The sequence below is a fragment of the Coptis chinensis genome, chromosome 8 (assembly GCF_015680905.1).
Source record: "Coptis chinensis isolate HL-2020 chromosome 8, ASM1568090v1, whole genome shotgun sequence".
NCBI classification, from domain to species: Eukaryota; Viridiplantae; Streptophyta; class Magnoliopsida; order Ranunculales; family Ranunculaceae; genus Coptis; species Coptis chinensis.
This window is the reverse complement of record NC_141463.1, coordinates 24,003,985-24,019,705: the sequence shown is the minus strand read 5'-3', so window position 1 is coordinate 24,019,705 and position 15,721 is coordinate 24,003,985. Positions and strand designations below refer to the sequence as shown.

Sequence of the window (15,721 nt, the reverse complement as noted above, 5' to 3'; positions counted from 1 at the left end):
TAAAGATTTGCAAACTCAAAGTCCCACCACTTTGAAATTTGAATAACAACCAATCTAGTAATAATTCTTGATAAGTCCAACAATTTAAAATGCATATCTACAATTTAATAAACTGAAATTACGTAGAGACTCATATTTATATTTCAAAATTACAGTTAAAATGCACAAGACACATTTTGGAATGAGTTTTCACTGACATAAATCCGTTATTTATTGTACTCAAATTTCACCAAAATTACATTTAATATTGAAGAACACAAAGACAAATAAGAGTATGGAATTGAGTTTTTACTAACGTCAACCTATTTTTCATTAGGCTAGTGCCCAGAGCTCATTATTGTTCTTGGCGACTAGGTTAGATGGGGAGTTGTGAGGTGTACGTGAGTTGTGAGATAGAAACAATTAGGTTTACAAATTTTTATGATATAAGACAAGTTATTAGAAGTACCCATACGGTAAGTGATAAATTACAAAAGACAGTGTTATTTTAATTAAAAATATGTAACAAGGAATTAGATAGTTTTAGTTGTATATTTTATAGTGAAATTATAACTAGGGCTTGGTTAAGGTTGGGCCTATGTTTCAGAACCTTAGCCCTGACCCCGCCTTAGAAGTCATTAGGGCCGGGTCGGCCCTGCCCTAAAGTCTGTGAGGGCTTTATAGGGCTTAGGGTCGGGTCGGTCAGAGCCGGGTTAGGGTCGTTAGGGCCAAATTCCCACCCCTAGTATCTACTCATCATACACTCTTTCATTGTGTCATGCTTAAACACATGGTATAGTTCTAAACTCTCTATCAGAACCGATCATTGGAATAGCAATGATTTTATCATTTCCATCATCACAAATATCATCACTATGCTAAATTTTAAGAATGATATTAAAGACACTCTAAATGAACTCACATCAATCGTGTTTTCCATATAGACTAGCAGGAATGATTTTAGGGTTAACTAGTATTATTCCCTACTAGATGAGCCAATTAGGATTTTTTTTCCCACTAGATGGTCAATTAGGGTCTCTCTCCTAAACACACGGTCAACTTGGATTGACCATTAAATTTCAAGTCAAGCAATTGAAAATTACACAAATGCCCTTATTATTTTCAAAAAATAAATGTTCAATTGTAATTAGGTGGGGGCAGTTGTGTCATTTTGAGTCATTTGACTTAAAAGTTAACAGTCAAACCAAGTTGACCGTTTGTTTGGGGGGGGAGGAGACTCTAATTTCCCATCTAGTTGGGGGAAAATCCTAATTGGCTCATCTAATGGGGGGTCAACAACAAACAAACAAATTTTTTTGACATCATCTCCAAAGTTTCAACTTTTATCACTAACACTGAGAAGCCGTTTGCTAAAAACAAACACATAAATGTCTGGCCTCATATAATCGATAACTGTTGTTACCTCACTACAGATGCCTCGTGGGATTGTAATACAAAACAGGTAGGTTTATGTTTTGCTATTTGGAATAACTTTGGTTATTGCATTGGTGCGGGTGACAGAGACAGAAGTGCTGATCCAGAAGAGGCAGAGGCTCGAGCCATCCGAGGAGGCCTAGAGTTTTTACAGCACATGCAGATCCAGAACATTGCTATTTTGACGGACTGTCAGAGACTTGCTGAGATTTATTTATGTTTTGGATGACTGTACATTCTATTATATTAGTAGAAACTCAAACTTTGTAGCTGATGTTGTGGCTAGGGGGGAAAGAGCCCCCGCACTATAGTTTAAATCCTGCTACGGCAAGGCCGTTGATTGAATTATATATGCACTCTTAAAAGGCAGGTAGCCTGCTGAGTAGGATTTGTATGAGCAGGTGGAATGCCTAGTGGCTCACCTGCTGACTAGGCATATAGCGTGTTTGTTTCCAAGTTTTCTGAAGTTGGGTAATAGTTGGAAATGCCGATTGAGCTTTTAGCTTTAGGATATGGATGAAGAGTTGTGTAGCCTATTTCTTGGTTATGATTTATGAACATGGTTATGGCTTTGAATAGTAGCGGTAGGTACTTGAAAATGTTTTGGCTTTGAATCAGATCTAATGGTTTATTTCAAACACTTGACATGAAATTCTTAGAACTCCTGGGTTGTGTTACTTGTGTATGTCGATCATCTAATACGAATTTTTTGGTTTGGATGTTGTAAAGTGTGATTTTTCTGATAGATTCTCCTGCTTCTATACTGCTTAATGAGGGCTAGATAATATGGGAAATAGAGAGTGGAGAGTGGAGAGTGGAGGCCATAATTTCTTCCAGAAATATAACAATATCAAATTAAATAAAAACTTGACCAATGCTAAGGGTAATCTACCTAGAAGAACGTCAACAATATAAAATGCCACTGACGCCATTAAAACAAAACTTGACCTCTGAAACATTGCTGATGTACTTGAGTTGCCAGGATTCCTTAGTCCCGAACCTGCAAACTCAATCCTCTAATACTTGTGTTCCCCCATTTCTTTGAAAATACGATCCACCTAGTAATGCGTTACCTACAGATTTTCTTACTTGCTTGATTTGTCCGTCAGTGAGACAAGAGGTAACCCATGGTCTTGTAATGAAGGTTGATTCAAGTGTGTATTCAGCTCTAAATACCGCGTCAAACAAGTGCATTAAACCACAACAACTAAGGCGAGGATCCTCGAGAGCCAAAGCAGCCAAGTCTTCCAAATCAACTGTATTTTTTACAATCAAGCTTATAATCACGATTGAGTGTAGCGACACTGTCCTTAATCCCAACGATTGAGTGTAGCGACACTGTCCTTAATCCCAACACCAACAAAAGTAATATCAGATAGAGTGAGAAAATTGTGTAAGGAATTTGGAATTTGATTTGAACTTACAAAAGTGTACGATAACACAATGCTTGCCGGCACAAAGTGCAAGGACAGGAACGGGGAACCCTTTCTGTGATTGCTAGTTCTATGTGTAGGAACTCCTTCAGAACTTCAGAACTAAAGAATATATAGGAACTTATCAAGCTCTCTGTCCATCTCTTCAATCTTCACTGGTCACAACAACAGCAGGGCATTGCAAATTGTTCGCCCTTCTTTTTTTCGCTTTGGACTATGAGGAGAAAAAATAATATGAGCTGAAATTAATGGAAACTGTTATACCATATATGGTAACTTGGGATTGAAGAACCACACAGCGCCACAGTCCAAGTCTCCAATGGCGGAAGCTATTTATTTATTTATTTTTAAATGTAAAACTCACCCAGTAAGTAAGAATTTAGAGATTATACATGGAAGGATCCACAAGTGTATATGCAAAATGACCAACAAATCTTTCGATCTGCAGCTCACTGATTTTACTTCAATTGTTTCATTCCAAGTGAAGCTCTGATCCTGTTTGCTTCAGCAATCTCAGGATCTGGATGATCAGTTCCATCTTCCTTTGGTTTCTTCTGTTTCTTCTTTTCAGATTCCTCTCGTGCATTGCCATTCTCATCCTCGTGTCTCCGTGGGCTGGCACTGCTGCAGCCATGGCTTTAGCAGTGATCTCGGCCTTCACGGTCTCCACCCCGTTCCTTACAGTCCCTTCTCCTGCTCCTGCTACGGCTCCTTGAGTAGCTTCTCCTTCTACCCCTATCCCTGTCTCTCCTGTCCAGTTCCCTATCATCCCTCTATCTTTCATGTCCCCTCTCATGGTCGTAGTCTCTGTCATCTTGGAGGCGGTATCTGTCCCTGTCTCTTTCTCACTCTCTACCCCTATCTCTGTCACATCCTCCACGATCTCGGTTCAAAGTCACGATCCCTGTGTTGCCTATGACTGGGAGCCAGCTTCCGAATCAATCATAATTTGGTCATCATCTTCTTTTTCTTCTTCCTCCTCAAAATCATCCTCCAAAGCACTTCTTCTTGGTTCCAAAGTCCCAATTGACTCAAGGCTCCATCGTTTCTTAATACGTGGCATGACAATCTCACAGGAATAATCTGTATTAACTAGTAAAGCAAAAAAGTAATAAGAATTAAAATAAAACTTATCACTGAGGATTGTGCTCGGCACAATTTCCTAAAGACGAAAAACGCCGCCGGTAACGTTACTAGCAAATGACAACCCCTAGAACACGTTTTGGTTTATAGGAACTTGAAGTCGCAACTGAAGGCAAGGCAAGAATCACGCACGCACTCAAACTAAGGTTTTCTTGAGCTCCCACCTCCCGAGAGCCCCCAAACCAAGGTGGCCTTGTGTGCGCGCGAGCACCTCCTTATATCTCTCTACACTATCCCTCTATAAGGACACAAAGCAATATAAACTCAAGTGACTTAAGTTTAGTAACCAATGTGGGACTAAAGCCCCCCACATTAGAGAGTAGTAGAGACATAAGGTCATGGGTTCAAACCCATGAGGACACAGTTTCATTCAAGATTCCAACAATCCCCCACATGAATGAAATTATAAAGAAACAGAAGAAAAAACAAGAATGTCTGGAGTATGAAGAAGTTATGAATGGGCTGAAGGTGTCATACGACTTGAACCTTCGCTTGGTGTTTGTCTGTCGGGATTACTAGTTGACCAGTGACCTTAGTCTTGAACTGTTCAACATATATGTAATCCAAGTCAACAGGCAACACACAACTTCAAAAATCATCATAGAGTTCCCTCAGTTGTGCTTGTATAGCCATGAGCTTCCCAGGTTTCATGAGTACGTGTTCTAGAGAACAAGCCTATAAGTTCTCATAGGAAGCGGCTTTACTTCCTTACTCATATAGGTGCCTCTATCAGGAGTGTACTGTATCATTACACCCCACTGGAAAACCAGCTATAGAAAGCATTAAGAGTATTCACTCATCCTTGACAAGATACAGAAGGTACTACTACATCATAGGGATGGGTACAGAGTTTTCACTCTAGGTGTAGTACCCCCACAAATCACGCAGATAACTTGTTTCCCCATTGAAACTTGATCATGGGATCTCTATTCACAAAGGTTGGGTGTCAGTTATCGATGATTTAAATAAATAGGCTTAGTCTTTAATAGACTTTAGCCCCATCCCCCTCGATGTACTAAAAACCAACTCTCTAGCCAGGCCTTTAGTTAAAGGATCAGCTAAATTTTCTTTTGACCTCACAAAGTCAATAGCTATGATCCCATCTCTTAACAACTATCACACAGTGTTATGTCTTCGACGAATATGTCGAGATTTCCCATTATAGGAAGTATTTTTGGCCCTCAAGATAGCAGCTTGCCTATCACAGTGAATAGAGACAGGTGGAATAGGTTTAGGCCAAAGCGGGATATCCATCAAAAAATTCCTGATCCACTCTGCTTCCTCACTAGCTTTATCTAAAGCTATAAACTCAAATTCCATAGTGGAACGGGCAATGCAAGTTTGCTTAGATGATTTCCAAGACACTTGCCCCCGCCATAGTGAACACATAGCCACTAGTGGATTTAGATTCCCGAGAATCAAGCAATCCAATTGGCATCATTGTACCCTCAAGCCAAACCGCAATTTGGATATCTGCCATAATGAACACCATAATTTGAAGTATATTTCAAATATCTCAATACTCTGATAAGATCATCCCAATGCTCATTGCTGGGATTTATGGTGTATCTACTAAGTTTGCTTACGACGTAAGCTATATCTGGTCTAGTGCAGTTCATAAGATACATGAGACTGCCTATAACCCTAGAAAACTCTAAAGGAGATACACCTGATCCAATATTTTTTGTCAAATGTATACTAGGATCATATGGTGTTCTGGCAGGTACACAGTCAAATTGATTAAATCTTTTAAGCATTTTTCTCTACATAATGAGATTGAGTCAAAGTAATTCCATCGGAATTATACACTATCTTAATGCCAAGAATGACATTAGCAATACCCAAATCTTTCATGTCAAAATGCTTACTCAAAAAAGATTTAGTCTTATTGACGGTCTCTAAACTGGTTCCGATGATCAACATGTCATCCATGTATAAACAGATAATTACACCAAATTGTTTCTCAAATTTACAATAAATGCATTTATCTGCCTCATTAGTACTAAAACCATTAGAGATTAACACACTGTCAAATTTCTCATGCCACTGTTTTGGAGCTTGTTTGAGACCGTAAAGAGATTTCTTTAGTCTACAAACTTTTCTCTCAAGGCCTTATAAAACAAAACCTTTTGGCTGATCCATATATATCTCCTCTTGTAATTCCCCATTTAGAAATGCCGTTTTAACATCCATTTGGTGAATTACGATATTATGAGTAGAAGCAAAAGCTATTAACATTTTGATAGATGTAATCCTTGTCACAGGAGAGTAAGTATCAAAGAAATCAAACCCTTCTCTCTATTTATAGCCTTTTGCTACTAATCTCGCTTTATATTTATCAATGGATCCATCTGCCTTAAGTTTCTTTCTAAATAACCATTTATTTCCAATAGTTTTACAACCAGGGGGCAACTCAACCAGCTCCCAAGTGTTATTGGTTATAATGGACTCATATTCACTTAGAATGGCCTCCCTCCAAAATATAGCATTAGAAGATGACATGGCCTCTGAATAGGTCTGAGGATCATCCTCTACCAAGAAAGTAAGGAAATCAGGTCCAAAAGAGGTGTTAGTCCTAGGTCTCTTGCTCCTCCTGAGTTCAATTTCATCTTCAGCAGAAGAATCTTCTCGAACTCCAGGAGCAAGTCTTGAAGAATTCGGAGTCCCTCCAGATCTCTCAATAAATGGAAATTTATCGTAAAAAAAAGACAGCATCCCTAGACTCAATAATGGTATTATCATCAACAAATTTATTTTTAGATTTGAAAACTAAAAACCTATAGGCGATGCTATTCTGTGCATACCCAATAAAGACACAATCTATAGTTTTAGGGCCAAGTTTAGTCCTCTTGGGTGTTGGTATAGACACCTTAGCCAAACACCCCCACACTTTAAAGTATTTATAAGACGGTGTCCTATTTTTCCACATCTCATATGGAGTTTTATCTGTGTCTTTAAAAGGCATCTTATTCAGAATATAACAGGCCGTTAGCAAAGCCTCCCCCCCCCCATAGGTTCATAGAAGCCCCAGAGCTATTGATCATATCTTTGAGAGTCCTATTTTTCCTCTCTGCTATCCCATTGGGTTGGGGAGCATAAGGGGCAATGGTCTCATGTACAATACCATTATCTTTACAAAATTTATTGAAAGGACGCGAATATTCACCTCCTCTATCAGACCTAACTATTTTTATTTTCTTGTCTGACTGATTCTCAACTTCAGTTTTAAAGGAAATAAATATAGCTAAGCTATCATCCTTACTCTTAAGAAGATAAACATGGCATAAACGTGAAGCATCATCAATGAATGTAACAAAATATTTATTACCTCCTCTAGTCATGTAACCTTTAAGATCACATAAGTCAGTGTGAATCAATGCCAACAACTTAGTGTTTCTTTCTACCTTTTTAAAAGGTTTCCTAGCATATTTAGATTCTACACATACTTCACATCTCTTGTTTTCAGAAATAGTATTCTTGGATATGTTGCCTAGATGCATCAGTTTTTTAATCGAAACATTATTAACGTGTCCAAGTCTACTATGCCACAGATCAAAGGACTCAACCATATAAGAAGAAGAAGATGCTTTATTAAATTCAAAATCAGTTACATTGAGCTTAAACAAGCCTTCATCTAAATAAATTTTACCCACAAAAGTTCCCCCCTTAGTCAGAACAAATTTGTCTGACTCAAAGACAAGTTTGAACCCCTTCTTACTTAAAAGGGAACCATAAACCAGATTTTTCCAAATATCAGGAACATAAAGAACATCCTTCAAATTAAGAACATTTCCAGAAGTGAACTTCAAATTAACAGTCCCTTTTCCTTCAACTTTAGAAGCAGATGAGTTACCCATTAACAGACTTTCTCCTTCTCCCAGAGGAGTGAAGGACGCAAATGCACTTTTAGTGCCACAGATGTGTTTGGTTGCCCCAGTGTGTACCCACCAGTCAGTCATGTTACTCACCAAGTTAACCTCAGTAACCACAGTAGAAAAGTTACCATCCTGAACTACATTTGCTTGTGCCTTATCTTCCTTCCCATCATTTGGACCTTTTTTGAATTTACAGTCCGGGGCTATATGACCTCGTGATCCGCACACACAGCAATGAATTTTAGGATTGTAAGGTTTCTTTTTAAAGTGAGGTTGGGACTGTTTATTCTTGTTCACATATGGTTTCTTTTTGGCTTGGAATTTAGATGATTTAGACTTAGAAGAACTAGTAGCGTTACCTTCAACCAAGTTAGCCTTAGCCTTCATTTCTGAAGTCTCCATATTGAGTTCAGCCTTCCTGTTATTCTCCTCGATCTGAAGGTTGACGATCAGATCTTCTAAGGCCATCTCTTTCTTCTTATGTTTAAGTCTGTTTTTGTACTCCTTCCACGAAGAAGGGAGTTTCTCAATGATAGCAGCAACCTGGAAACCTTTACAGATTTTATACCCTTCCTGCAGAATCTCATGAACAATGATTTGCAGCTCCTCAACTTGAGAAACAACAGATTTCCCATCTTCCATTTTGAAGTCCAGAAACTTTCCTACAAGAAATTTTTTCGAACCTGCATCTTCAGTAGCATACTTTTTATCAAGTAAATTCCATAACTCTGTAGCAGTCGGACACACAGCATAGACATCATATAATTCAAGAGAAAGACAGTCAAGTATGTAATTTCGACATAAATAATCCTTCTTTTCCCATCTTTCCACACCACCAGAACGACCAGGTTCTTCTTCATCGTCATTTGAAATGGGTTTCTCAATCGAAATCCATTCAACCAGTTTCAGAGTAGTCAGATAAAAGCGCATTTTCATCTTCCATCGCTTGAAATTTCTGCCATAAAAAATCTCAGGTTTGACAGACTTACCACTGGGTTTCTCCATTTCAACAATATAAAGAACAAACAAGCACAAATACAATACTAGATAATAGTTTTTTCGTCTTAAGATTGTATTAACTAGTAAAGCAAAAAAGTAATAAGAATTAAAATAAAACTTATCATTGAGGATTGTGTTCGGCATAATTTTCTTAAGACAAAAAACGCTGCCGGTAACATAGCTGCCAGCCTCAAGCGCACGCCTCCCAGGATACAACAGTGGAAGGGTAAGTCACCAGCAAATGACAACCCCTGGAACTCTCAGTACTCCAGACATGGTTTTTTGAGAAGAGAAATCAGATCTATTTATCATCCTTCGAAAACATTTTGGTTTATAGAAACTTGAAGTCGCAACTGAAGGCAAGGCAAGAATCACGCACGCACTATCCTAGGGCAAGAATCACACTCGCACCCACGCGAAGCCCAAATGGGTAGATTTGCACCCCCCCCCCCTGCGCGCGACGTGTGTGGGCACACGCACACTAAGGTTTTCTGGAGCCCCAAACCAAGGTGGCCTTGTGTGCACGCGAGCACCTCCTTATATCTCTATACACTATCCCTTCATAAGGACACAAAGCAATATAAACTCAAGTGACTTAAGTTTAGTAACCAATGTGGGACTAAAGCCCCCCATATTAGAGAGTAGTAGAGACATAAGGTCATGGGTTCAAACCCATGAGGACACAGCTTCATTCAAGATTCCAACATAATCCTTAGTCAGAAGTTCGTCAATGACCTCATCCACATGTGTCAAAGCGAAGCGTCCATCAGCTAACTTTTGCCTCAGTTTTCGATAGTTATTGTAAATGTACCCATCAGTATCTGTCCCAGACTCCAGTTAAACGCAGATAGAAGGCACCAAGTACACGAACATATTTGTAATCATCGTTTTTGATGAATTCAACAACAATGTCTTTCTCAGGTTGAATCTGAAGCATTTTCATAACAAGACACATAAAAGGAGTAGGTATTCTATTCCCACCAAAAGTACCACCCATGTGATCTAATTCCATTGCTTTATCAACAAGTATTTCAGCCAATGTTATCAGACCCATGCCGGACACTGACCCTGCAAAGGGACTGGGTCACTGGGTCACCGGTTCAACCAGTGGGTTGTTAGTTGGACCCCAAATACTATAAACATATTATTAAATTGATCAGCAGTGTAATGGTCATGAAGCCAATTCCCAGTTCCCACCCAAGAGACCTAGGTTCGAATTCATGTATGACAAGTTTTATTTAAATTCTTATTAATGGCATCTTAATATGAAATATACTAATACATAACATACCTTGGTAAAACATGTGCTTGTGGTGCGGTGGTAGAGCTACTAAAAACTTTTCGAGTTACCCAAGGTTATAGTCTTGTCATTACAAAATAATTTTTTTCTAATTTCCAAAGTTGGTTATAGCCCGGCAGATCGGTCTAATTTGTCTGGGTTTGAGCAGTTTGAAGAAAAACCGGACGAGTCAACTGTGTCCAACCTGGATTAAAAGCAAAAATGATCTGTTGAATGACTCAATTTGGTTTGGTGACCGATCAATCTGGTTTGGTGACCGGTTCATCGGGTCAAACCATCGAGCCGGGCTGAGTCTGATAACACTGGTTTCAACTATTAACCAAAACATTGTTCTTTCCAATACGTGATTTGGTCGATCTCAATATTTTCTCTAGTAAATTTTGTAAGTTTGTTCCGTATGTTTTTTTTGCTATTGGGTCTGTTTGATTAGCCATTCTTGTTTTTTTATCCTAACCCTAAAAACGGGCAATGGGAGACACTATGAACGTTTTAGGTTCTCTCTTGAATCAACAAATTTGAGAAGAAGAACATTACGTAAATGGGCATCCAACTATATTGGCTACTAAGGGCATCACCAATGTAGGCCCTCAAAATAAAAGGCCACATCATCATTTTAAAAGTTAGGTTGAAAGAGAGACCTGGTATGAAGACTCTAAATGAAATAGAGACTTGGTATAAAAGACCTCTAAATGATATATTGTACAATGCAACCTTTATTAGGAGTGTCCACGGTTCGATTCGGTCCGGTTTTAGGTGAAATCTTGAGCTGAACCGATAGTACTCAGTTCCTAGGAAACAGAACCGTTAAAAAACTGATGGATCACAAAAACCAAGTACAAACCGAACCATAAATTCAGTTCGGTTCGGTTTAAAACCTGTGCTTAGGCCCTTTTTCCAAAAATACTTATTTACTGACATAAGCCTGATTTGCACCAAGCCCATGCGCTGAAAGCCATCTTACAAATTGGAAAAGCCCAAGTGCATGGTCTAATATCTTTTAGTCAAGTCCAACCTCTTTAAAGACTTCTCCCAAAAGTTTTCTAGTACTTTAGGTGATGTGGGACTAAAAGAAAATGAAGTTATTCTTCTCCACTTTCCACTCACCACTACTTCGAATAAAAATCACAGCCTTCAATTAACTAGCAGATGCACTAACAAAACCAATATTACATACTACTTTCGTCATCTCTCTCTCTCTTTTAGATGAGCTTACAAGAAAATTAAAGTTTTGATGAGATTATAAAGTTATTTAATAGTTGTATTAGATGAAGGTGAAGTATCAAACAGATAAACTGTGTTATAGAATGTGGAAAGAAGGCTACTAACAAGCTACTTCTAAAAATTGAAATAGAATAATGCACTCAAGTCATCCTGAAGGAAAGAGGCAAAAAGATGAAGAAAAGATGGGTCTTGCTAGTTGCAAACTTTATGAATGAATTTCGGTGGACCAGCTAGTGGAGTACTTGCTGAGACAAATGAAGTTTGGCATTCAAGATTCTTTGACTGTAGAGTTCGGCATGAGTTGGCCACCAGTTATGATCATAAGTTTCTAATTTTAAAGTTGATTCTAGACAGGGCAACAGTTCGACGACCTTTTAGGTTTGAAATTATGTGGGTGCAACATGGATGATGTCAAGACCAGATAAAAGATGCTTTTCAGAATGAGTTGCAGGGTTCTCCTTCTTTTGTTTTATGTAAGAAGCTTCAAACCTGCCAGAAAAATTTAAGATGGTGGAACAAGCATGTGTTTGGTGAGGTTGAACATAAGTTGGAGGTTGTTATACAGAGACTGAGTGAGATTCAAAGTTTAATAGAGAATGACAATGAGACAAATGAGTTATTTATGGTAGAGAATGAATTGATACTTGAACATAATGATATCCTTGTGCAACAAGCAAATCATTGGGGGCAAAAAGCTTGTCTAGATTGGTTCCAATTTGGAGAGCAGAATACAAGGTTCTACCATAACATGGTAAACTGTCGAAGACAGAGAAATTACATACACTCAATCAGAGATAGAAATGGTGGAATTTTAACTGAAAGGAGACAGATAGGTGATAGGCTCAATGAATTTTTTGAGGAGACAATGACTACTTCGGAACCTGATCTTATGTCGCAGATTTTCAATGTTCAAGCTCCATGTCTTGATGAAGGTGAAAAATTAAAATTATTAAGTGGAGTTGATAATGGCGAGATTGTGGCTGCTCTGAAGCATATGAAGCCCTCCAAGACCGGATGGTTATCAGGCCTTCTTTTTTCAGCATTTCTGGAATTTGGTGGGTGATCAAGTAAGTGCAACAGTCAAGTCTTTTTTCATTTCTAGCTCTTTTTCCCTATAGCTAAATCATTCCTTCATTGCCTTAATTACAAAAATCATGAATCCATCACTCCCGGAACATTTTCGCCCAATCAGTTTGACAAATGTGGTTTACAAAATTATCTCCAAGATTATTGTAAATAGATTGAGGCCTATCATTCAGAGACTTATTGGTCCGTTTCAGACTGCCTTTTTACCCAAGAGAAGTATTCATGATAATGTTTTGCTTGCAAATGAGTTTTATCACAAGATAAGAGGACATGGGAATAGGAAAGCTAAATATTTTGCTTTAAAGATTGATATGCAAAAAGCCTATGACAAAATCGAATGGAGTTTTTTAAGAGTGATGCTGACCAAGTTTGAGTTTCCAGTGGACTGGATTAATAAGATAATGTTTTGTGTTCATAATGTTTCTTACTTTGTGCTACTAAATGGTGCTGGCACATGGTTTTTTTAAACCTTCGAGAGGGTTAAGATAGGGTGATCCCCTTTCTCCCTATCTTTTTATATTGTGTCCAGAGCTTCTATCTTTGAATTTCTTGAAACTGAACAAAAAGGGGCTCATTCATGGTTGCAAATTGGGGAGATATTGTCAGCCAGTGTCTCATTTAATGTATGCTGATGATCTTTTAGTGCTGGGTAAGTGTGGATTTGATGAGCAGCATCAATTGAACAATCTGCTAAAGGAGTATTGTAGAGTGTCAGGCCAGACTATCAACAGAACCAAGTCTCAAATTATTCATCACCCCAAACTACATCGGAGGTTTTTTACTTTTTGCGAAGATGTTTCAGAATGCCTTCTACTTCTGTCATGCCAATGTACTTGGGAGTACCTAATTTAACTGGGAAGGGTAGAGTTCAGAAGTTCAGTCCTCTACTGGAAAGATTTCAAAGAAAACTTGCAGGATGGAAAGCAAATTATTTATCTAAGGTAGGCCGGCTCACTTTGGTTAATTCAGTTTTATCTTCGCAGCCAACTCATGCTATGTCATGTTCAATTTTACCTGCACAGATATTGGATCGAATGGAGATTATAAGAAGATCTTTTTTATGGGGTCGTACACCATCAACAAGGAAGCTTCATTATTTCCCTTGGAAATTAGCATGTATGTCAAAGAATAATGGTAGGCTGGGTATAAAGGAACTGCAGTTACAAAATTATGTTTTACTGGCAAAGAAAGGATGGGATTTACTGAATCCAACATCATTATGGGCTCTTCAAATGAAACAGAGGTACTTTCACAACTCAAGTTTTTTGAAGGTGGAAGTTAAATCTACTTCTTCAGTAATATGGAAAAGGATTTGCAAAACACGAAGCATTATTAATGCTGGATCGGTTTGGAAGCTTGGGACTGGTATTTCTATTAACGTATGGGAAGAAAAATGAATTCCACATTCTAAGGATTTACAAAAACTTAATGGGAAACCACCTGACTATCCTTTTCACTTTGTTTCTGATTTCATTGACATGGATACCAATACCTGGGATTGGGATAGGCTAAATGAATTTTGGCCTATAGAATATGTGGAGACAATTGTTTCTATGCCTATTATACCAAATGAGGAGGATACTTTGATCTGGAAATGGGAGGAAAATGGAGAATATTCGGTGAAGTCTGCATACAATGGCTGCATTCAGTTGATTACTGAAACAAATACATCGATTCAGGATAACAATGTATACAAACATGTTTGGACGATGAAAGTCTCGTTCAAGCAAAGATTTTTCGTATGGCAATGCTTGCAAGGTGTCGTCCCAACAGCGGATATTTTGACATCTCATCATTTTTATGTTTATCCTGAATGCATCCTGTGTGAGAGATTTCCTGAAACACAAATTCATGTTTTCTTTAACTGTGCTTTTTCTAGAGCTATTTGGTGCTGAACAAATTTGAGCGGACTTGTTGATCGGAGGAATATGATTAATGGCAGCTTTAAGGACCAATTATCGGCCTTAATAAAAGATATAAAGACAATGCAAAATGGCGATGTGCAGTGCTGCTACTTTGTTGGGGTCTTGTGGAATATTTGGATGGCCAGAAATGACACAAGGTTTCAAGCTAAAAGTCCTCATCCAATTCGATACATCAAAAGAGCTTTGAAACATATTCAGCTAGTCAAGGAAGGCATGTTCCGTCAGATGCATAGAGAAAAAATGCTGGTTTATGTTAAATGGTTCCCACCCAAAGATGGCTTTGTTAAACTGAATAATGATGGGGCTTCTATTGGAAATCCAGGATATGCAGGTGGAGGATGTATTCTAAGGGATTCAGTAGGTAATTTTATAATGGGAGCAGCTATTCCGATTTTTTTTTGCAACCAACAATGAATCAGAATTCTTAGCTCTTTTATATGGACTTCAAATTGTGATAGAAACAGGGTATATAAAGGTCAAGGTAGAGACAGATTCACAATTGTTGTTTAAGGTTTTAACTGATGAAAACTTAAACTGCCATTGGTTATTAGCTAGAATTGTTACTCATATTAAGATATTGCTGAATAAATTTCAAGCAGTACACTTTAGTTGGTGTTATCGAGAAGCAAATGGTGCTGCAGATGCTCTAGCTTCACATGCTGCTGCTTAAGTCAAGAACTTCCGATTGTTGGGGAAATCAAATGTTCACTTATCAACTGGCCCTGTTGGAGACTTGTCTTTCCTTCCACCTTTTTCTTCTGTATGGTGGCATCGGGCTCCAATGGTTGTAAATATGCATGTTCTCTATGATGTCTTGGCCGTATGTAAATATCGTTTGGTTTAATAAAAGTTTTACTTTTTAAAAAAAAAAAAAAAAAAAAAAAAAAAAAAGAGAACACAGTTACCCTTCTGCCACATTTCAGGAACTGTTGGGCTGGACTTTTTAGAAGTGCGGTCAAACTTCAATACTAACTCTTGGGGTCTGCTGTATATAGCCGGTTTGGTTCAGTTTAAACAGTTGACCGAGAGCATAAACCGAAGACCGGACTGAAATGATTCGGTTTACAAAATAAGAACCGTTAACCGAACTGAACTGTGAATAAACTGTTAGAACCAGGCGGTTCGGTTTTTTGGTTTTCCGGTTTTAGTGAACAACCCTAACCTTTATAATCAAAACTAAAATCCAAATATACTGACCAATCCAGTTGATATTGGACTAGTGGCAATGTTTTGTTTGGGAAAATCGAGTGGGTGGGCTGGGTGCAAGGTTCGAGTCTTAGCAAGAATAATGTTTTTAAATCTACGTTACAAATACCAACTACAATG

The 15,721-nt window shown here is 38.2% G+C and overlaps 1 protein-coding gene and 1 pseudogene across 1 annotated transcript; one reads left to right on the top strand and one right to left on the bottom strand.

Moving 5' to 3' along the window:
- Nucleotides 1–2,950: 2,950 nt before the first annotated feature.
- On the bottom strand, nucleotides 2,951–10,597 carry LOC147480679 (pre-mRNA-splicing factor 38-like; annotated as a pseudogene).
- Nucleotides 10,598–11,595: 998 nt separating this feature from the next.
- On the top strand, nucleotides 11,596–12,447 carry LOC147480678 (uncharacterized). Its single transcript, XM_086578715.1, has 2 exons — nucleotides 11,596–11,745; nucleotides 11,836–12,447. Exons 1-2 carry the CDS (start codon nucleotides 11,596–11,598, stop codon nucleotides 12,445–12,447), a joined length of 762 nt encoding a protein of 253 aa, XP_086434841.1.
- Nucleotides 12,448–15,721: the final 3,274 nt, after the last annotated feature.

Excerpts from the sequence above, each read along its gene's own strand:
- LOC147480678 (XM_086578715.1), top strand. The coding sequence starts at position 11,596 with ATGAATTTCGGTGGACCAGCTAGTGGAGTACTTGCTGAGACAAATGAA. Across the intron at positions 11,746-11,835 it reads TGATTCTAGACAGGGCAACA|GGTTCTCCTTCTTTTGTTTT; the intron begins GTTCGACGACCT and ends AATGAGTTGCAG.